This window comes from Dermochelys coriacea, chromosome 1, assembly GCF_009764565.3.
Source record: "Dermochelys coriacea isolate rDerCor1 chromosome 1, rDerCor1.pri.v4, whole genome shotgun sequence".
NCBI classification, from domain to species: Eukaryota; Metazoa; Chordata; order Testudines; family Dermochelyidae; genus Dermochelys; species Dermochelys coriacea.
In genome coordinates this window covers 166857122-166881369 of record NC_050068.2, presented here as the reverse complement: position 1 = coordinate 166881369, position 24248 = coordinate 166857122, and the positions used below count along the sequence as shown (strand labels likewise).

The following is a 24248-nucleotide window of genomic DNA, read 5'->3' as shown; positions in this document are numbered from 1 at the left end:
CTGAGAAGACTGTACCACCTGATCTTACTCTTCAATCTCTGGTGCCTAGCCACATGACTCCTTCTCTACCACAGAAGTCTGTGGCCTCACACTATTTAGTGTTTGAGACTGTCAACATCGTCAGTACCAATGACTTCTATTACAAAGGACTAATTTACCCAGGCCCCACTTTCAGTTCTGACAACTCACCCAGTACTGCAAGAATTTAACTACTCCAGGGATCTGTATGTCTCCAATGAGCCAGCATCTCCCTTCTTAATGGGTTGTGTGGGCCTGTAGGTACCAAGATTGTTACAGTCGTGAGAATTACAACTTTCTCTGGTATCATCCCCTTCCTTGCCAGTTTCTGAGCTAGGCAGAGCTCCCCCTTTAATGATGATGAGGACCTCTCATCAGACTCTCGCACTTCATTACATGGGTTCTCTACCTCCCAGTATAAGGGATCCCTGCCTGACAGCTGCAGGGAGAGGGACTACTTAAATGAGACATACTCAGGCTCCTCTGCCTTGGTTTGACCAACAGTGGATGTCACCTTGTCAAGGTTCCTTCCCCACTCTGAACTCTAGGATACAGATGTGGGGACCTGCATGAAAACCTCCTAAGCTTACTTTTACCAGCTTAGCTTAAAACTTCCCCAAGGTACAAACTATTTTACCCTTTGCCCTTGGACTTCCACTGCCACCATCAAACGTCCGGGTTTATTTTTTGAGAAAGAGTTGTTTGGAAACGTCTTTCCCCCCAAAATCCTCACCAAAACCTTGCACCCCGCTGCCTGGGGAAGGCTTGATAAAAATCCTCACCAATTTGCATAGGTGACCACAGACCCAAATCCTTGGATCTTAAGAACAATGAAAAAAGCATTCAATTGCTTACAAGAAGAATTTTAGTATAAGAAAAGGTAAAAAAAGAATCACCTCTGTAAAATTGGATGATAAATCCCTTACAGGGTAATTAAATTCAAAACATAGAGAATCCCTCTAGGCAAAACCTTATGTTACAAAAAGACACAAAGACAGGAATATCCATTCTATTCAGCACAGTCTAATTTCTCAGTCATTTAAAGAAATCATGATCTAACGTGTATCTAGCTGGATTACTTACTAAATTCTAAGACTCTGTTCCTTTTCTGCCCCCGGCAAAAGCATCACACACACAGACCCTTTGTTTCTCCCTCCCTCCAGCTTTGAAAGTATCTTGTCTCCTCATTGGTCATTGTGGTCAGGTGCCAGCGAGGTTAGCTTCTTAACCCTTTACAGGTGAAAGGATTTTCCCTCTGGCCAGGAGGGATTTTAAAGGTGTTTACCCTTTCCTTTATATTTATGACATGCCCCCCAAATCACAGATAGGGTGAAATACTGGCTGGGATTTCTTCCTGGAGCTCTAGGAAAAAACAGAGTTAATAAGACACATGCACCTCTAAGTATACTACCAAGTATATAAAGACTAACAATTATTTTCCACATCTCAAGGACGATTTTAACCAGTTGATTCTGGGAAACTTCCACAGGAGAGTGCATCAGTCTCTTTGTTAGAAGCTCCTGAGATGTGTTGGATATCGAAATCAAAATCTTGGAGAGCTAAACTCCACCAAATAAGTTTTTTGTTATTTTCCATGACGGTATGAAGCCACTGTAGTGCAGCCTGGTTGGTTTGCAGATGGAAATGCTGTCCCCAAACATATGGGCGTAGCTTTTCCAGAGCGTAGACAATGGCGTAACGTTCTTTTTCACTGACTGACCAGTTGCTTTCCCTCTCAGACATTTTTTTGCTGAGAAATGCTACAGGGTGGAATTCTTGATCCGGTCCTTCCTGCATTAAAACTGCTCCCATGCCACGCTCGGACGCATCTGTGGTTACTAGGAACAGTTTGTCAAAGTCTGGGGCCCTTAGTACAGGGTCAGACATGAGTGTCGCTTTAAGTTGGTTAAAGGCCTTCTGACGCTCTTCGGTCCGCTGAACAGCATTTGGCTGTTTCTTTTTGGTTAGGTCTGTCAGTGGGGTGGCAATTTGGCTGTATTGTGGTACAAATCGTCTGTAATAACCGGGCAAGCCTAAGGAGGATTGAACCTGTTTCTTTGACTTTGGGACAGGCCACTTATGGATAGCATCCACTTTGGCCTGTAGGGGGTTGATAGTTCCTTGACCCACCTGGTGTCCAAGGTAAGTCACTCTGTTTAGGCCTATTTGACACTTCTTAGCTTTAACAGTTAGTCCTGCTTCCCTTATGCGCTCAAAGACTTTTTGTAGATGTTCCAGGTATTCTGCCCAGGTATCCGAAAATATGGCCACATTGTCAAGGTAGGCGACTGCATATTCTCCTAATCCTGCTAGGAGATCATCTACAAGTCTTTGGAAAGTGGCAGGTGCATTCCGCAGCCCAAAAGGGAGTACATTAAATTCATACAGCCCAACATGTGTGGTGAAGGCTGACCTTTCCTTGGCGGATTCATCTAGCGGTACCTGCCAATACCCCTTGGTTAAGTCCAAAGTAGAGATGAACTGGGCCTTCCCAGTTTCTCCAATAGTTCATCTGTGCATGGCATTGGATAGTTGTCTGGGCGAGTTACAGCATTTAGCTTACAGTAGTCCATGCAAAAATGTATCTCCCCATCTGGTTTGGGAACTAGAACCACTGGAGATGCCCATGCACTGCCAGAGGGGCGGATTACACCCATCTGTAACATATCCTGGATCTCCCGTTCTACAGCAGTTTTAGCTTGAGGAGATACTCAGTAAGGTTGGACTTTAATTGGGTGAGCATTACCTGTGTCAATGGAGTGGTATGCCCGTTCAGTCAGCCCTGGGGTGGCTGAGAATGTCGGCGCATAGCTAGTGCACGGCTCCTGGATCTGCTGTCGCTGTATATGCCCAAGAGTCATGGAGAGGTTCACCTCTGCCACGCCACCAGCACTTTTCCCTTCATCGTAGACACCTTCAGGCCATTCAGCATCATTTCCTCCCTGGGCTGTAAACTGACACACTTTTAATTCTCTGGAATAAAAGGCCATTAGAGAATTAATATGGTATACCTTAGGCTTTCGGTTGGAGGTGGGGAATGCTATGAGGTAATTAACAGCTCCCAAGCGCTCCTGGACCATGAATGGCCCTTCCTATGACGCTTCCATTTTATGGGCCTGGAGCACCTTTTAAGACCATAACCTGATCTCCTACTTTGAAGGAATGCTTTCTGGCATGTTTATCATACCAGGCTTTTTGCTCTTTTTGAGCATCCTGTAGCTTTTCTTTAAGGGCTAGAGAGGTTCGGAGAGTGTTTTGTAGGTTGGTTACAAAGTCCAGAATCACAGGTTTCAGAGTAGCAGCCGTGTTAGTCCTGTATTCGCAAAAAGAAAAGGAGTACTTGTGGCACCTTAGAGACTAACAAATTTATTAGAGCATAAGCTTTCGTGAGCTACAGCTCACTGGGGAATGTTAGTTCCTGGAGAAGGTGTAAATCCCTCCCATTACTGCTTCACCAACCTCTGCTACCATGTCAAGGTTCCTTCCCCATTCTGAACTCTAGGGTACAGATGTGGGGACCTGCATGAAAACCTCCTAAGCTTACTTTTACCAGTTTAGCTTAAAACTTCCCCAAGGTACAAACTATTTTACCCTTTGCCCTTGGACTTCCACTGCCACCATCAAACGTCCGGGTTTATTTTTTGAGAAAGAGTTGTTTGGAAACGTCTTTCCCCCCAAAATCCTCACCAAAACCTTGCACCCCGCTGCCTGGGGAAGGCTTGATAAAAATCCTCACCAATTTGCATAGGTGACCACAGACCCAAATCCTTGGATCTTAAGAACAATGAAAAAAGCATTCAATTGCTTTCAAGAAGAATTTTAATATAAGAAAAGGTAAAAAGAATCACCTCTGTAAAATCAGATGGTAAATCCCTTACAGGGTAATTAAATTCAAAACAAAGAGAATCCCTCTAGGGAAAACCTTAAGTTACAAGAAAGACACAGACAAGAATTGTCATTCTATTCAGCACAGTCTAATTTCTCAGCCATTTAAAGAAATCATAATCTAACGCATATCTGGCTAGATTACTTATTAAGTTCTAAGACTCCATTCTTGTTCTGTCCCCGGCAAAAGCATCACACAGACAGACAGACCCTTTGTTTCTCTCCCCTTCCCCCCCCCAGCTTTGAAAGTATCTTGTCTCCTTATTGGTCATTGTGGTCAGGGGCTAGCGAGGTTATCCTAGCTTCTTAACCCTTTACAGGTGAAAGGATTTTTCCCTCTGGCCAGGAGGGATTTTAAAGGTGTTTACTCTTCCCTTTATATTTATGACGCACCTTCTATGCCTTATGATCCTCTTCAGTGGTGATATTGAACCCTTGGGCTGCCTACTGGCAGGAATTCTTACAAGCCCCTCATCTGTCTTATCTGGAGCGGCAGTGTCCTATGCCATCTCTTCCTCCTCAGTTGCAGGAAGAAAACTTTGAGCAAGTCAGAATGGCTAACGTGGCTACCCCACAAACTAACATCTCCTCTTCCCCAGGTGAGGCAATGATGCCTCCCTGACCCTTCATGGCCGACAACTTTAAACAATTTCAGGACTTAATGAAATAGGTTGCTTACTCATTGCATATTCCCTTAGAGGTCTGAGAGTCTCAGCACAAATTTCTGAACATCTTGCCGATGTCACCTTCTGCATGGAAGGTCTTATCCATAGAGCTTCTCATGGATCCTGATAAAACCATCTGGCAGACTCCATCAGTAGTTCCACCCATGTGCAACACCTGATAAGTATTTTATGTACCAGGCAAGGATTCTGAATTTTTCTCATCCTTCACCTAATTCTTTGGTAGCTGAAGATGTAAATGAACGTGACAGATGGCAGCATGCTAAACTGACCACTTAAAACAAAGAGAAAAAACTCCTTGATCTTTTTGGCTGTAAGGCTTGCTCATCTGTGACACTACAGTTCAAGATCACAAATTATTAAGCCATTATTGCAAAATAATAATCATATCAGTCATTCAACATTCACGTCATTCATTGAACATCTTCCAGCAGAATATTGTGATCACTTCCAGGCCAGCATAGCCAAAGGTCAGCTTATGCGTAGTTCACTCGATCTATGCTGTCATGATGCATCTACCATCTTGGCTTCAACTCTCCTGGATTTCCTAGGGAGGTCCAGAATACTGTTGAGGATCTCTTCTTTGATGGACTAAAGCTCTTCTCTGAGACAACTGATGACTTGCCATACATGTTGAAAGATTCGGAGGTCTGTACGTCTGCAAACGAATGAAGATTTAGCAAATGCAGTGATCCCACCCTGCCCAACTTTAGGAGTTCCGCAGATGTGCTGAGTCTCCTAGGAAGAGGCCTGGGCTTCATAAGAGACCACCCACTACGTCTGCTTTGGCCACTCAACTATCTTCATCATTGAAATGTCAATGTGATATACTAATCTATACTCTGGAACAGTGCTGTTTTTTGATCCTTCAGTTATGCCAGTTTACCCGCTTTCCTTCCTTTGGTAACAGTCTCTCTCTTGATTTTAACCAGCATAGGACGGGATTACATCAGACAATCCAGAGTTGGAGATTATAACATCCGATTACTCCATCTAGAGTACATCTATCACTCAACCTATCCCTTCTCAAGGACCCCTTGCACAAATACTTGCTGAGACAAGAAATCATCTCCCTCCTTTGGTTAGGAGTGATAGAACCAGTTCTACCTCAGCATGGGTGAAGGGTATTTTATGGTCCCAAAATAATGAGGGGTGCAGGAGTGGAGACTGCTAAACATCTTTGTCAAAGCATAAAAGTTCAGGATGGTGATTCTGGCAGTTATAATTCCATCAGAGGATTGGTTTTCAGTCCTCAACCTTCAGGACAGCTGTTTCCCTATTGCAGTTCATCCATCTCACAAGAGATTCCTTTGATTTATAATGGGTCAAGACCCCTTCCAGTATCAGGTTCTTCCTTTCGGTCTTTCCTTGGCTCCAAGGTGTTGGAAGTTATCGCTGCCTACCTTCCTCGGCTGGAGACAATAGCTTTTCCATATCTTGTTGATTGACTGATCAAAGGCTGATCTTACAATGAAGTTTTCAGCCGTAAAGACAGCACTGTCCCTGTTTCTCAGGTTAGCTCAGCATCCAGCTCGACATCAAAGTCCCACTTTGGCACCAGTACAAAAAGGTTAGCGTTCATAAGAGCTTCCTTAAATGCTGTAACAATCAGACAGGAACAGGTTCATGACTCTATCAAATCTAGTGGAAGAGATTTAAATAAGCTCACAGACATCCACAAGCAATTGTATTCAGTTACTGGGACACGTGGCAGCTTGTGCCTTGTGACACAGCCTGTCAGATTATATCTCCACTGCTTCCAGGGGTGGGCCAGAACAATCTATAGTCCAAACAGATCAGTCTAGACAGACTGGTGTTGGTCCCTCAAAAAGATGGAACTCTCTCAGTTGGTGGAAGGATCCCCACAACATCTGTGTGTAGGTGTTTCGTTCGTTCAGCATCCTCCAGTCATTACCATAACAGATGAGTCTTCTCGGATGGGAACCACGTTTAGAGATGCACAGCATTCAGAGCAGGTAGTCAATACAAGAAGCTCATTTACATATCAATCTCCTGGAGCTGCAGGCGGTCAGGAATGGTTGCTTATACTTTCTGCCATTAATCAAGAGCACATCCATCAAAATCATGACAGGCATTGTAGCCTGCATATTTACATCCAACCAGCAAAGGGGGGAGCAGAGATTTTGTTCTGGATCGCCGTCTATATCCACTACTGCTATGAGCTAGCAAAAGTACCTCCATCAATAGTCAAGGTGCACTCAACTAGAGTGCAAGCATCATCATCAGCCTTCCTGACTCAGGTGCCAATCCAAGAGATCTGTAGAGCTGCTACCTGGTCATCCGTCCACATGTTAATGTCCCATTATGCACTTACCCAACAGACCGGGAATGATGCTGGCTTTGGCAGAGTAGTGCTGCACGCTGCAAGACCATGAACTCCGAGCCCACTTCTGTTGACCCTACTTGTGAGTCACCTAGAAGGGAATCGATATGAGCAAGCACTCGAAGAAAAAATGATTACCTACCTTTTTGTAACTCTTCTTCGAGATGTGTTGCCTCATGTCCATTCCATAACAGCCCTCCTGCCTGCCCCTCTGTCAGAGTTGCTGGCAAGAAGGAATTGAGAGGGCGTAGGGCTGGTGAAGCCTGATATACTGATGCATGAGTGCGGCACTCAAGGGCGTGCCACTGCTGCCCCAACGGATATCGCTAAAGCAAAAATCTTTGATCCTGTGTGGGCACGTGCACACCTAGAATGGAATGGAATGGACATGAGCAACACATCTCAAAGAACAAGAGTTGCTAAAAGCTAGGTAACCATTTTTTATTGCATTTGCCAGAAAAGTAGGTGAAATAGGGACGTTAACAGGGGACACCCTCCCTTTGTTACAGTATTCTTCAAAGACAAAGTATCATTACAACCACATGCGAAATGTTTACCTCTAAGCGATTTTCTGAATTTCATCTCAACCAAATTATCCATCTCCTGTCTTTTTTTCCCCAAAGTCACTTATGAAAGGCAGGATCCTGACTTAATCTTACCTTAGATGTCAGGAGGGCGTTAGCCTTCTGTGACAGGTTGGATCACAGAAACCTTGGGGCTGCCAACCGATGTGCCAAGACTACTTCTGTTGCTGCCTTCCCTGCCAGCTTGGGACTCCAGAACACTGCCTGGCTGTGCCAGACACACTTGCCGGCCACAAACACAGACCTAGGTCTGAACCATGTCCCACAAACTGCAAGCTTAATTGAAAGCAGCTTAAGAAGTGTTCTTGTCTTTAACACTCAGATGCCCAACTCCTAATGGGATCCAAACCCCAAATAAATCCATTTTACCTTTGTATAAAGCTTATACAAGGTAAACGCATAAATTGCTCGCCCTCTACAACACTGATAGAGATGCACAGCTGTTTGCGCCCCCTGGGTTAATTAATAAGTGAAAAGTGATTTTATTAAATACAGAAAGTAGGATTTAAGTGGTTTCAAGTAGTAACAGACAGAACAAAGTGAATTATCAAGCAAAATAAAATAAAACATGCAAGTCTGAGTCTAGTACAGTCTAGTAATAAAACTGAATCCAGATAAAATCCTCACCCAGTAAACTTCCTTTTACAAAATGGAGTTTGGGAGTCACCCGGGCAGTCACATGTCCATGTATGACTGAGTTCCTTACGAGCCAAGCCATATTCCTGGGAAAGCCCAGATGTGGATTGGCATCTCCAAGTTCATCGTTGGCTTAAGGACTTCTTGATTGGGCACTTACTGAGAATAGTCTTTTCTCAGGAAGCTGACCAATTGCTTCACTAAAACCTTAGAATCAAACAAGTATGCAGCCAATATTTATGGTCCCAAAAATAATGAGGGGTGCAGGAGTGGAGACTGCTAAACATCTTTGTCAAGGCATAAAAGTTCAGGATGGTGATTCTGGCAGTTCTAATTCCATCAGAGATTGGTTTTCAGCCCTCAACCTTCAGGACAGCTATTTCCCAATATTCATAACTTCAAATACAAAAATGATACATGCATACAAATAGGATTAATAGATTCAGTAGATCATAAGTTTTACTGAGATATGTTACATGACATATGTAGCATAAAACACATTCTAGTTATGTCATATTTACGTTCATAAGTATACTTCCATAAAGCCTTATGGGGGGGCACTGTCACACCTTCTATTTGGACAGAACCAAATCATTCAGAAAGTCTTCTAGACTGTTTGTCTCTCTATTTCTGAAAGGTCTGTAGGATCTGCAATGTCCAGAGGCTTTCAAGGTGGATATCTAGTTGTATTTATCAATCTTCCAGTTTATACAACCTCTTCTTATGGTGTTGGCCCATTCCATAAGGCCTCTCTCTACCTCTGTCATTACTCAAATGTGTTCCTGTTCTGGAGATTTGCAAAGCTGCACCTTCATCTTCAGTACATACCTTTTCCAAACTTTGTGATAGTTCATTCTTCTAAATCAGATGCATCCCTTGCAAAAAGAAAAGGAGTACTTGTGGACCCTTAGAGACTAACAAATTTATTTGAGCATAAGCTTTCGTGAGCTACAGCATCCGATGAAGTGAGCTGTAGCTCACGAAAGCTTATGCTCAAATAAATTTGTTAGTCTCTAAGGTGCCACAAGTACTCCTTTTCTTTTTGCGAATACAGACTAACATGGCTGCTACTCTGATCCGTTGGAAATACAGTCTTGTCTTTACTCATGGATTTGGCTCTGAAGCTCCCTTCTCCAGTTGTGAGCATTGCTCAATAGTCACCTGAATTTGAGTACGCATAGGGACACTACTCAAAGGAATGGTTACTCAGCTTGTGCAGTAACTGCAGTTGTTCGAGAGGAGTCCCTACTCTCCTTTACCCACCTCCTTCCTCTTTGTTTAAGAGTTTCTTTGGTGGGACTTTGTGATGGAGAAGGAGGTTAGGGTAGCTCACCCTCAAATGTAGGGTACATGCTCAGGCCAAACAGGTACTGCTACCAGAAATCTTCGCTCAAGGTCGCCCAGGGCACCTGCACACCTGAAGTGCAGCTCCCGTAAGGGGACACATCTGGAACTCTATTACTGCACAAGATGAGTAAACTCCCCTTATGACCCTCTGTTATGATCGAACTCTGAGACTACCATATGTACCTTATTACTTAGGAATAATGGATTATGGATGAAATTATAGCCTTTACTTTTATTTTTGTTTTTGTAGGTTTGTTCTTCATGTGTTCTCACTATGGTATTGATATTTTAGTTTTCTAAAAATATTTAGAAAGTAATGAGACCACTGAGTCATGACCAGGTCCCGTGGATAATTGCAGAAAATTATGAAGCCCGTGGGAAATACTAGCAGTAGTTACAAGGGAACTCTTATTTTTTTCCCCAGGGATTTTAACTGCATTTCTGCAGCACAGAGAAGGATTTGAGTTGAATTTTAAGTTACTTTGTTATGGCCTGTTTAAACTAGTACATACACATACTGAAATTACTGTGAAGTGTCAGCTAGGAGTGTCCAGCTACATAAGCATCCCTCCAGAGCTTTTAAACTTTGGTTAGATGGACAAACCCAGTTTGAGGCAAAGGACAAGTGCTAAACAGAGCTCGGGCACTTGATGTAGAAGACCGTTACAAAGGAGTTGGGTTAGAACTGCACAATCCTAGTCCATTTTCCCTCTTTAGCTAGTACCAAAATGGAAAGTAATTAGTTATTTTACTGTTGCTCTTGTTTCTGCAAGGCTTGGTTGAAGGCAGACTTTTTTGTTGTTGGCACCTACATGGGTTTTCCCCTACTAGTCTTGGTGATACTATCAGTGCAAGTATGAGACAACAGTTGGATTTTACTGTTTGAGGGGTGTCTTCCCTTCTGTTACCATGTGTCTGCACCCTCAAATCCTTTTAAATCATGTTAGGACTTCAACATTTTAAAAGGACCATCCTTGAATTTTTTCACTGAAGTGCTGGGTGCTTTTGGAAATTGAGATACTGATTTAGGTGCCTAGGTATGGATTAACTTTAGGCACCTATTTTTGAAGTTCTTGGCCAGGATAGCGTTGTCATAAGCTAAACTTGCAAATGTGATACAGATTGAACTTGTGCACTTTCCTATTCTATTTTTACCTGTACAGCTTATCTGTGCACCTACACAAGTAACTTCTAAAGGAAATGTGCTGCAAGTGCAATCATTCTTTTCCCATGCTCCTGCCATTCTGAATAAAAATACTTTGATTTCCTTCCTTAAAAAGGAAACCTTTGCCTTACAAAAGCCTGCTCTATAAGTTGCGAGTACACATTCATACTTGTGGGATTGATGCCTCCTGGCTCTAAGCTGTGGAATCTTAGCGAGAGCGGTGTTCATTGGAGCCAGTGATTTCCCCCACACCTCTTGTGAGGGATTCAGAGAGTAGGAAAAGGGGTGTGGCCCCAGCCCCGTGTCAGCCTAATCTGATTCTAGCACTATTGACTCCATTGAACCAGAAATAGCTCTGTGCCCATTATAAGTGGCACTAAGGTGCCCAGTCCATCTGGATTGACTGAATCCATTGCCTAGGTTGTTCACCAGAGTCCATGGTGCTATTACTTGAAGAAGTGGTCCAGTGTCCATTATACACAGCATTAGTTTATCCATACTGTTGTCGGGTCGTTGAGTCTGGAGCCAAGATTTTGGCACTTGACTAATGTGCTACTTGCATGAAGTGGTCCAGCAGCAGTAAAAGTGATCTCTGGATCCATGTGGGGATGAGAGTGGTGCCAAGGATCTTGAATAACTGACTCTAGTAAGCCATTTGCTTAAAGTCACTTGGCCCACAGTGCAAGTGGCATTAAGGTTTCTGGTTCCACTCGTGCCAGCAACTCTGGTGAGCACTCACAGGCTGGGCCTGGGGATCAACTTTATTGCCAACCCCTTTTATGTATACCTTGTGGTACAGTCTTTATTATATGATCATTTGTTATCTTTTCTACAGGACCCCTGCCTCATTCAGTACAGTTCAGTGATTGAGACTGTTTTATAGGATCTCTTTCATTTGTGGCAGAAGTTGGAAGGTGTGTAGTAAATGCAGTCAGGGGTTTCAGGAAGAGAAAGGGCAGTCTCTTGATTCAGACAGTTGAATGCCACCCTGGGGAACTGATTTCTATCCCTGCCTGTGCCACAGAGTTTGTATATGATGCTAGGCAAGTCACTTCAACCATATTTCCACAGATGATCACTAATTAGTGTACCTTGTTTTCTGGATGCCCAATTTGAGACCCTAGAGTCCTGATTTACATAAGTGCTGAGTGCACCGGTAGTCAACAGGACCTGTGCTTTGAACATTAAAAGTGCTATATAATGCTAAGTTCTTGGTGAGGACAAGGAGAATTAGGTCCTATGCATCTCAAATTGGGCACCCAAAATCAATGGATACTACTTGACCTTAACCTTGGAGCCTCAGCTCCTCATCTGAAAGTGGGGATAATAGCCATCAACTTCACAGGAATATTGCGCAGAATGATTGATTGTTTGTGGAATACTTGGATACTATAGAACTGAGCATCACAGGAAAGCCAATGAGGAAACTGATAGTTCTGTCTTTACAGCAGGGCTTGAATAGGCATTAAATAAGGCACTAAAAAAAATAAGGCTGCACATTGAATAATGAGGACAAAACAAAATATTGAATGACTGCTCTTGAAGTACCACCCATCCTGTGCATTGAATGAGGAAGGGGTTGTGTGGGAAAAAAACAGGATCATGTAATTAAGGATTGAATCATAGTGCATATGCACAAAGTAGAAGAAGCCGACATTAAGGTTGCACAGGCATCCTTAATTCTGGCATGTCCTATCCTGAGTGCTTGACTTTGCAACTTGAGTGTTCTTGGGGCGGGGGGAGGTGTAACGTCCTAGCCTTTTTTTTTTTTCTTTTAAACATACTGAAAAAACAAACTCCATCCTGACAAATATTGACACCCCTATAGGTCACCGGCAGGGTTGGAATCTTTAAATCCACTGCACAGACCTCTCCTATTTGAGTTAAGGAAGTAACTGATAGCAGTATTAGGTTGTCATCCTCTGTGTAGACCAGCAGTAGAAGAGATTGAGACACATGCACTTTGTCAAAGGGTTTCATAGATATTTGCTAATAGCAGAGTAATGATGAGTCTTGGAAATCTTGAGTTCCATTCCAGATGTTGAAGGGGAGTACTCTGTAGTGGTCACACTCTTCTGCATCATCCCCTCCAACATAACACTTTACCAGTCCTGTATCTTCTCCATCCTTTATCCCAATTTGTTCCTTCGCCTTCCCACCCTCAGTCCAGCTCTTGTCTGTGTTCAAGTCAGGCACATTCCTTTTCTGTGCTGCCTGGGTGGCACAAGTAGAAGGTTCATTAAGAGCAAAGGCCAGTCTCCCTGCTTTCAGTTTCAGTGCCTGTTCTGTAGCTTCTGGGAGCTGTAGTTTCAGGAAAAGTCCTGCTGAGACCTTGTAACTCTGGGCTGGAGTCTGGCCTGTATTATGCAACAGGAGTTAAGTCCTGACTAGATTTCTTTATTACTGATGAGAAGGTCCATTGTCTCCAGCTCTGCTTCTGGATCATATGTAACCAATTGTCACTGGCAAATTCCCCTTTCTTGGACTGGAATTAGGAGTTCCTCTGGGTTCCCCCTACCTCCACTGGTTCAGGAGATCTATCTGCAGGTCAGTTAGTTTGGAGTCGGCAAGTTGTTTAAACTGCCAAAGCCTGGTCAGGGCTATTATCTTCAAAACCCCTATGTCTGATGTTTGCTCCACTTTCCAATTTGCTGAATCGTTTGTCTTCAGGTGGGGGTAAAACAATCTGTCTGAGCCTCAATATTCTTAGGTTGACATCTTAACTACTTGATTGCCAAAATGCTTGATGATAAATTTTTCAGAAGTCTGGTGGCTGCTACTGAAAAATAGGAACTTTTTGACTAAATTAATCTCTTGCTTTGAACATTTCTTTTTACACTTTGAACTCTACCAGGCTATATGGGTTGTGATTTCAGCTTCCAGCTTCCTACTTGGGACAACAGTCCTGACTCGTTTTATAATGAAGTTTGTGAAAGTTGCTCCATGTTCCACTGGGGGCATTGCATGAAGTATTGGCCCAGCCATCAAGGCAGAGCAAAGGAAATTAAATTTCTTCTAAGTGATGTACTTGTCTATGCTGTGGGTACCATGGGGCAGATGTATTTGTTTAGCTGCCCTTGGGATTTTCCCCTCTGATGTGTGTGATTTTGCTTTGGGGTCAGTCTTGTGTTGCAGAGCTCCTGGAACCTCTGGTCTGCTGTCTTTCAAGGTGGTATCTGTACCATGTGTGACAGATGTGAGATCTTAGAAGCATGGGTATTTCACAAACCTGTTATACTGCAATAGCCCAACATGGCCAAGGGATTAGGCATAAACTTTTGAATCTATAAATGTGGTGTCTCTTTGTGAACTGGGGATTATATTGTAGCTTTATGGAGAAGGTTACTGTGCTATCCCCCAGGAACTAAAATCAGTTGGGGGTTTTAACAGCAGATCCCAGGACAGGTAAACCACTCCGGAGAAGTATAAATACCTGGGTGGAATTACATATATGGATTCAGACTGGCTTCAGGAGGTCCAGGAGATGAAGAAAGGACTTTCTGTATGAAGAGTCTTTCTAACCCAGCTGGGTGGCCTGGTTTTGATCCAGAAGCTGACACGAGAATTGTAACCTAGAGGGCAAAACCACTTTGGAAGGTTTTGAAGGATTGGAACCTGCCAGGGTCTCCATGTGGAAGATGGGTGACACCTGCTAAGCTTAGCATGTATGTAGACTGCTTATTTTATTATATATTATCTCCGCAATGAACCATGAAAGCTGGCTCATCACAGGCTTTGACAATGTCTCCCATTGAGAGAGCGAGCCATAGGTGCTGAAAAAAGGTCAGACCTGCTGGGATAGTCGTAGTGAATTTCAGGGAGAATGCAAACCTAAATCCCTTGTCTGGAGGAAGAGGGATGTGGATCCTCACCTATGGAGAGGGGATGGCTGCAGTCTGAGACCTAAAGCGGGGTAGAGGTGCATTTAACCTCAGATGTGCAATATTATACACTTGTGAAAGATGGCATTCCTCATACCCATAGCTACAGCTCACGGAGTTTGGAGATGGCCAATCTTCTATAATATTGTAGACTGTATGGGAAATGTGACATGGTTGGTGTCCTCATCCCCATTTCCATTTTGCGCGGGCTAGCCTGTGTGTTTTCCCCAACACTTGCAAGTGTAGCATTCAGCTAATACAATGATAGCATCCATTGTATGCCTTCATGCTGTCTCTTTCACAGAATTTGCAAAACTGTTCTTGAAAACTCTATGTAGTTTGAAGTAAAAATTTTGTTCCTCGCTGAAGTATGATCTGGGAGAAGGGAAGTGAAATTGCAGTTATTTCATGACCTGCAATCCTAACCTAAAGCATGTTTTGGCAGTCTTGCCATCCTTACTCATGTAGAATTCCTCAGCCACCTTCCAAGGGGGCTTATACCGTTAGCTAATCTCCAACCAGTGGGCATATGCAGAGTCCATGCGAATAAGAGGTTGCTTTCCAGTAACTGGAATGGTGCTTCTGTGTATTCATGCTCCCAACCCACTTTCCTCATTTTGGTCTTGGGTTAAGATTTCCAAAATTAGGGAAGGAACTGCGATGTGGTTGGGGCCACCCCTTTTATACGCTTGGAATTCTCCAGGAAAGGATAGGGTGAGTATCCACAGCAAACATTTATCTCCAGAAGATTCTGCTGCTCAATACCAAGAGATGCCAGTTCCACAAGTTTGAATATGGGGATGTGACACTCTGAGCAGTAATTACTGGCAGGTAACCTCAAAATTAATTGGTATTTTTATGTTGATAATTAAAACTAGTGCTGCTAATTTGGAAGAGCTCCTTCTAACTCAGTTAAAATATTGGTTATATCCAATAATTAGTATTCACTGTAGATAGAAAAATACCTTAACTGGAAATATTTTTTGGAGATGTAGGATTTAGTACTAAGCAACAGTTCACGTCAGTTTACCAATACAATATGCGTCTAAGTGCCTCTGCATACGCAAGATGTGTGTATATTGATTGACTTCAGAAAGGAAGCAGCAGCTCCTGCCAGCCTTGCTTCCCTCTGCTGACTAGTGGAAGTGGAGCAGCAAAGCACTGTTACTGATTAGCTGAGGTGGGAAGGACTGGCAGCACCTGTTTCCCTGCAAAGTACCACTAGAGTTCATCAGGTTTTTTTCAGGGAGATAGTAGTGAAGGTTGCTGTTTGAAGCTCTGTTGCAAAAGAAAAGCTTGGAGGAAAGGTGAGAATATGGAAATAAAACTTTAAAATATTTAAATTGTTTATGAATGAAGGAGTCAATGTAGCATAGTGAGCTGGTGGATAAACAGAGTATGTAGTCTAGGTTTTTGGGGGGTTTTTTGGAGAGAAATTAATTTGTTTAAAGCTGCATCAACCGATTATATTGCACCATTAAGTCTTATGCTTGTTTAATCTACATAGTCCCCTGCCTCTAGCCTAGTCCATCTCTACCATCTGGAGAATTCCAGGTTAATCACAACTTGATTTTACTGCTACCTGCTTCATTTAACTTGCTTTTTCCTGCTTCTCCAGTCTTTCTTTTTATCCTCCTCTGTGTCCTCCCCTCATCCTAATTGTCCCATCAGTCATTCCTTGCCATCTCCATATCAGTTTCTTGAGCCTCTCCTATCCTGATGGCCTCCATTTCCAGCATCCATGTTAAAAGCCCATAAAAAGTCACAATTTAGTACAAAATGAACAAAAAACCCCAAAAGCATTGTTAAATTATCTGAGTCCTCCGTACCATATGAATGTGTACGTAACTTGAATAACTGCATTTTCTTCGTTGAGTGTTTGTACATGTTCATTCCACTTCGTGTATGAGCACAAGTGCACTGAAATGAGATTTTTCCCATGCTGGAACTTGTTGGGGTTGTGCATGTGTGCACTAAGCTATGGTAGGCGAAGGTATCAAGGGTCACAGAGCCCTCAACACCAGTGCTCCCCCTAATTCCTTCTTACTGCCTGTGGTCAGCATTCAGAGCATGTTTGAGCTAGTTATGCTCTTCCCCACTTCCTCTTTAGAAAAAGTTTTTCTGAATGTTGTAGTAGTAGTAATAGTAGTACATAGTTAGGTAGTTTTAGCATAGTTCTAATTACGTTTAAAAAAAAAAGTTGTTGCGTTTCCTTCTAGCTTTAAGCTCAGTACTGGGGCATGCTTAAATTCCCAAGGTTTCACTGCTATTCTTGCTGTAACAAATCTATGCCAATCAGCAATCCCCACTCTCACTGTTTAAAGTGTTTGGGAGAAGGGTACGTGAGGCATAAGTGCCCTATCTGTAGGTGGTTTAAGACTAGGATTGAGAAGTTCAGCTTTGACATTTCTTGGTGGAAGCAGCTTTGCATGCACGCACACCCAGAATCCTGCTGCTCAGTACATGGAGGTTGACTCTACTGATCTAAGAGCATATCACTACGGTCGGTGGCATGTCCTCATTGCCATTATCCATCTCCAGAACTGCACATGTAGCAGAAATAGAGTACTTTGATCTCTTTTAGCCAGAAGAAGCCCTCTTCATCTTCAAGGGCTAGATGATCAACAGAATCACACAAGAAGACAACCAGTACTAAGGTTAGAGCTAAGCCAGCTCCAGCTAGGTGCTCCCTAATATTCCATTTTTAGTTTAGCAATGTAGAGCCATTGACTCCAGCATACGTGTTACTGTCTAGACTGCTTCCATTTCCAGACTTTGTATGACATCGACTTCACCTATGATGCATCTTATGCCCTTGGTACTGATGACTCCTGAAGCATACATGGCAACCAGGACCACTTTTCCCTGTCTGTGCTAGACTCACCATTGATGCAGGATGAAGTTCAGATACCAATTATTCCTGCTACACAAGCTCTGGTACTGGGATCTCCAACATTTACTTCGTCAGCACCATTAGAGACAGAGCACTTGGTGCCATAGTGACCAGAAGCTCTTAACAGAGCAGATATACAATACCTTCAGCAGGACCACTGTCCAGTGTTGCATCACATTGGCCCTCAGATTATGCTTACTCTTCAAAGTTAAGGGTGGATTCTTACCTTTTGGGGATCCCATCACAGAAGGCCATATGCTTCTTCTAATTTATCCTTGGTCTCAGCACCCTCATTTGTGTAATAGCAGGCCCTAGGAGGGGATACTTTGTGGCTTGGCCCAAGTACCATATGTACAGCAGTGGCCCTTTTGGAATCTTTTGGGATTCCTCCAGACTCTACGCCATATGTCTGTTACCATGAAGGCAATGTTCTCTACCCAGTACTGATCCAATACCCACCAACCAAGCAGGTGATCTATTTCTCCAGTGGCTGCTCCTTTTGGTACAGCACTTCAGCAGATGGCAGAACAGGTGGATTCTACAGTGCCCCATTAAACACTTTCTCATCATTCCCCGATGATGCCACTGTCTCTGAATCATCTTTTCCAGTTCCTGACATTCATAAGATGTACTAGAAACTTAAGAAAAGCGTAGCCATCTCTGTTGGGAATACAGGTTCTGCTCAAGTGACTTTACCTGTTAATGAGGCTGTGTTGGAACCTACCAAAATCCTTTTGGCAATCCAACCCCACCCTCCCTTGTTTGACACTAATTGCCAAAAGGACCAAAGAGGTTCCAAGTTTGTTCCCAGACATAGGAGTACTTTTATTTGTACCCAACCACAGGATCTTTGGTAACGATGGCAATGAATAAAAAGGTGAGACAAGGGTGATCTAAATCTACTCCCAAATACAGATTCAAAGAAACTGGATTCGTTTGGGGGGAGAGGTTTTATTCATTATCGAGATTGCAATTTAGAATTTTAAATCAAGCTCTATGACATCCTGAAACTGTTATGGAATCCAGTTTAGACCTAAAGTTGCTAGATAATGCTAAAGAGGACTACAGAGCTCTTGTTAGTGAGGGTAGCAAGAAGTTCATCAATGCACTTTGATCAGTCCTCTTTCAAAGAGGTTTGCTGCATAATCATGCAGAGTGTGCATGTGCTGCCCCAAAATTATCACTGTGGGAGAAAGATCTGCTTTGCCATGCTAGTGTGCACATGTGAAGTGTAATGGACCTGTGCAACACATCTCAAAGAACACCAGAAACTGAACAGGTTTGTAATCATTTTATCTTCTACAATAACCCTTTTCTTCCTTTGTCTCCCAGTTTTTGTAAATTCACTATTGCATTATGTATGTAATTAGTTTGTAAGCTCTTCAGAGCAGGAGCATTCTTCTTTGTGTCTGTCTGACAACCTAGAATGTTTATGGACGATCAGTGAATAAATACAATAACCCAAATGTTCAACTGGCATCCTCACTTAATATACTATTTCAGCAGTGTATTTTCTGTACTTAAGTATAGCAACAGAAATAGTACCAGTCTCCTCCTGTTCATTATTACTTCATCCTCTGTTTAAGTTCTCCACAGTTGTTACACCATTCCAGACAGTATTTTGAAACTGTATAGACTGACAGGTTGTCAGAGAGGATATTTTGGTTAGGATTAGAAAGTGCTCTGCTTTATCCACCTATGCTCACTACATATTTTCCCCAGTTCCATTTGCACAACAGTCACAAAGGCTATAGAAGTCACCAGCACTGAAAAGGGAAGTGGCAAGGAAGAAGGCGTACATTCCCCAATTCAGAAACATTTACTTACACAAAGTGGAAGGAGAGGTACAATACCACAGAGGTACACAATATGGTGTGAAATCTGGATTTAATCTTCTCTCTTGGAATACTGGCCTCAGTGAGACTATAGTGTCTGGTATTAAACGTTTAATTTGTTAATGTAACTGCTTTGGTAGATCACTCCATTTAGCAATTTTATTGATCCTGTAGTAATTGCCTAAAACATGGTATCTTAATTACAGGACCATATTGATGACTAATTTTGGCATGCGTATGCAATATGTTGAATAAGAATTAGCTTATTTCACTTATAGGTTCTGTTTTTCAAGTAAAACGTTAATTTTTCTGCTGTCAAGTTTTGAGATCTTTAAACACTTGTATAAGAATAAATTAAAATTAGTGCTACCTCACAAATAGCATTTGAGGAATCACTATGTTGATGGCATAAATTGTACAAGGGTGGAATTCTTCATTTGCAAAAAAAAAAAAAATTTTTTTCATAGTTTAGTCTCCACATGACCACTATTCAGAACCTCTATAGAGGAATTTGATTATAGATAGAATTGTGCAAAATAGTTCCAATGAAATATGACCTCAGAACTTCATTGTTTTGGATTGATCTAAAAGATTAAATTCTAAAAGCCTGAAAAATGTTTTTCAGAAAATGTGAAATTTTTTGAGAATGGACGTCTTTCACATGGCATCACTTTTGAAACTTTAGCATTTTGTTCAGGTGAAAACAGTTTTTATTTAAATGTAAAAAGGTGGAGTTTTGCACAGTTCAAATCAAAATCAGCTCTTTGCAAAAAAGCTACACTTAAGTCTGTTGCTTTTTATCATCACTTTATCATCACTTTAACATGTTATCTTTTTTCCAAGATAAACAAAATACACATCTATTAGATTCAATATTTGTTTCAGCTTTGCTGAACTATACTTCTGATTTCAGAGCACTAAAATGTACAGAGTCAATAACCATGTGTCTTTTTGCAGCAAAATGAAAAGGCGAGCTTGCTAAAGGAGCGAGATCACATTTTGTCAACGTTGGGAGAGACAAAGCAGAATCTGACTGGACTTTGCCAGCAAGTATGTAAGGAAGCAGCATTGAGTCCTGAGCAAATACAGATACTTGCAAAGTATTCCACCTTGGATTGTCCACTTTCACTTTTAATTTCTGAGAGAGAACGAATGGCTCTTGATGGCAAGCCTGTGATCCCATTTTGTATAGAATTACCAAGTGGGCTTTCAGGTGCTGTGTCGGCCAGTGAACAGAGTTCTTGCTATCCATGTGTAAGAGGCACATCTGATACCGCTTATAATCAAGTGCAGGAACTCTGTCCAATTTCTATGAAAACATTGGAGAAAACTTTACTTGTGGAACAATGTGGACAGGGTGGTGGTATCACAGATTTCTGTCAGCAGATGACTGACAAATGCACTACAGATGAATAAATCTGTTTTGTGATTGCCAACCTCAACCTTATGGGATTTAAAGTAAGGGTTTCAGCATTATTATAAAATGCCTTAAGTGAAGGGAAAGGCAAAACTTTATATTTTGCAAGTGCATTAACTAGTATCTGTCCATCTATGTTACTCAGCAGACCTTTGGGTTTGTTTTATATAATTTCGGGGCATAATATTTTACATCACTCTAAGAAATGCGTCCATCTCTAAAAGCTTGTACGAGCGCTCAGCCCTTTAGTGCAAACAAATGGGATTATTTATAGTTGGATTAGGATACCAGCATCATGATGACTAGTGGAGTACTAGAACTACTTCCCTGATTTTGTGGCATCTTGACCCCAGATACTCTTTCAAAAATCTATTCTTGTTGTACAATGACTTGCTAGCAGATCTTATGCTTCCCTGTAAAATGTCTCATATGAGGGTCAGAAAACAAAGTATTTTGGAAAAACTAAGATGGCTTATAAATGTTATAATCATTGGGGACCAGTGAGGATGTGTTTGAAAATAACTTTTTTTTAATCAGGTTACCTTTATGGGTAAACATAACTTTCAGTGTATTTTTAATGGCTTGTACTCTAATTCTAACCCTGTACAAGTATAAAAAGAAAATGAGCCAGTTGGGTTTTGTTCATTACTTATTTTGTAAAGAATAAACCCAATCTTTAAAATAAGACAAATGGGGGTGGGGGAGATAATCTCTGCTGTAGGTTTTTGTTGTTTTGGGGGGGGGGGTTGGATTTTTTTTGCCTTGTGTTAGAGGCAAATTGCATACAAATAATCCTTCATTGCTTAGCTGCTGTTCTGATACCAGACCTTTTAAGTACCGAACCTCCCAATAGAAAAAAATTCACTTTGCTGGTTTACATAACAAAACATAGAAGAATCTTGTACAAGCCAATGGAATTCATTTTCTACCTCAATGTACATTAATTTTTTTATCTTCGTGTGCATGTATGGAAGATCATCTTTTGCTCCAATTGCGACTGTAAATATTGGCTTTGCAGGTTTATTTTATTGTGAGACAGAATTTTTGCTTCAAGGATACTAAAACATAACCCTTCCTGATAAGGTGCTTGGTTTAAGCTCTCTCTATAGGTAATTTAGCATTAATAAGATTTATATTATAAAAGTGTATTATGAACCATTGGCCAAATATAAAAGAGTTGACAAATCTCAACAGTACTTCTAATAACCAGATGTAATACAAGTAAATACACTACCTCATATCCAAGTGATTTCAAGTTCATTCAGATCTATAGTGATAGATTTGTTTTTTCAGGACGAATTTTTATTAGTGTTGCATAGCATTGTGATATACAAGCTTAAAATAACTGAACTTTAGAAAAAAGTACTACTCCAATACAACTTGATGTGGGTTCTACTGGTTGTGGGTATCTTTTCCCTTCAGATTATTGAGAGAAGACTTTTTAAATGACCTAGCATTTATATATTGTGACTTTATAATGTATTTACTTATGAAGATCACGTAATCTCTTCTCCAGCAACCCACTAGCCCTCTTATCCCAATGCCCCATGTCAGTTTTGTCGCCACATTTTTCTACTTACATTAACAACTTAGGGCCCTTTATATAACATTCTAAAGTAGGTCATATTCTAAAATGGCATAATACAATGAATTGAGACTAAATCATGGGTTTGCAACTTCATAGTCACATTTTTATCAATAGGAATTATCTATTTTTTAAAGCCCTTTGGTTGGGCTATCTAGGGCTGGCCAGGGTCTTGCCTATATCCAGTGGCCCAAAACACCAACTGTTGGGACTGGGGGTCAGCAGTGACCACTACTTCAGTCCTAAGGCTAGAATAGCCACCACAGAGGGGTTGTGCTACATTGCCGCCACTTGTTCATAGGTTGGTGTCTGAATTCTATCCCACAAACCCCAGGATTCCCAGTGCAAAACCAACAGCTCTGGTTTTGTGTGTAGTATGGTGAAATTCATCCTGTGTGCTTAAACTTCAACATTTTCTAATACCAGCCTGGTTTGAAAAGTTTGAGTTAGTTCATTGCCTAACCAGCTGCATCTAAATACATTTTTGATTATTTAATACAATAGACCTACAAGTTGCATGTGGACTTCTATAGGCTACATCATCAACTTGCTAAAGTTAGAGTGAATGGCAATTTTATGATACAGGATTCTCAGGTAAATATTATTTCAGTTGAAATACTCAATTTTGAACTTGTAAAAAATACTTTAAGGCATGTTTAAAAATACCTTTTAAATCTGTTGAGCAAGATATTGTAAAGCCTTATCAGTAAAATGGCATACAGAGTGTAAAAAAAAAAAATTACAACTGATTTTGTATCTTTCATAATCCAATATTTTCTAAAAATACAATAAAAGCCAATGTCCTTTCTAAAAAGGCTTCCTTTTTATGTACATCTCTTGCAGTGCGAAGCTAATCTTTACTGTTACATTACTCATTTATTTAGTACTACTAAAATTGATCTCTGGAAACAGTAGCAACATTTATACAGTTTACAAACTTCTGAATAATATTCACAATAGCAAATGTGACGGAATTGGAATAAAGTTCACAAAAGTTTGATATTCATTGTGTCCTGTGTTTTGAGGGTTTCCTGTGGACTTTTAAAATAACATGAATTTTGCTATTTGTTGCGGTGTGGGGGGAGGAAAAAAAAGTCATTGCTCTTCTTTGAGTGCTGTCCCTGTGGGTGCTCCATTCTAGGTGTTGGTGCGTCTCGGTGCTGTTGATCAGAGATTTTTGGTAGCAGTGCCTGGTCAGGACAAAGGTACTCAGTTGGTATCTCCCATCTTGTTGGAATCTTCCTGAGCGCTTGCATCCCGCACCCCCCTCAGTTCCTTCTCAACCGTCCCTGGCTGAAGATGGGACTCGGGGCAGTGCTACTTCTCTTCCCTGGTCTCTGTAGGGAGGGAAAAAAAGTATAGAAGAATATAGAAATAGTTACTAGTTACATCCCAGTTGTTTCCCTTCCTTTAGTGTAGTTACATAGTTTAAAAAAAAAAACAACTTTTCACTTCAGGTTTGTCTCCTGCTGAGACACACTTCCCTGCCATTTCTATTTCACAATGCCAGGGGCTTTAGGATTCAAAAAGTGTGTTTCCTGTCAGGACTCCATGCCACGGTCCGATGGGCACTCACATTGTGTGAACTGCCTCGGAGAAACCCACATCCCTGCAAAGTGCCTCCACTGTACGAGCCTCAAGTCAAGGGCTCGGCGTGACAAGGTCCCACGGCTTAAAATATGTCTGATGGAAAAATCCCTGTAGCCCCTTTCGGAGATGGGGAAAGTTAAACCCACTCCTGCACACTCCCCGACCATATCTGAACCAGTTGGGAGCGCTGCTTCACCCTCTCTGGAGCAGAGGCAAGAAGCACAGCAGTCTCCTGGGAGAGACTCCCAACAAGAGTAAAGGGTCTCCTGTGAGATCCTTGCCCTCTGTGCTGACAGTGCCACAGGCAGGCGCCTCAGCCCTTTCTAAAGCTCAGCCGTGGCTCCCGCAGACCACAGAGGCAGGAATCTGACCTCCCATACCAGGA

At 41.8% G+C, this 24248-nt stretch overlaps 1 protein-coding gene across 8 annotated transcripts in view; it reads left to right on the top strand.

Moving 5' to 3' along the window:
* Positions 1-23275, top strand: part of BACH1 (BTB domain and CNC homolog 1) — a 60756-nt gene extending 37481 nt beyond the window's left edge. For all 8 annotated transcript variants that reach the window (XM_043508867.1, XM_038394064.2, XM_043508876.1 and 5 more), the window contains one exon: positions 20229-23275. In XM_043508867.1, the coding sequence (XP_043364802.1) occupies positions 20229-20687 (459 nt within the window). In that variant the 3' untranslated portion in view covers positions 20688-23275. The remainder of the gene's footprint in view (positions 1-20228) is intronic.
* Positions 23276-24248: the final 973 nt, after the last annotated feature.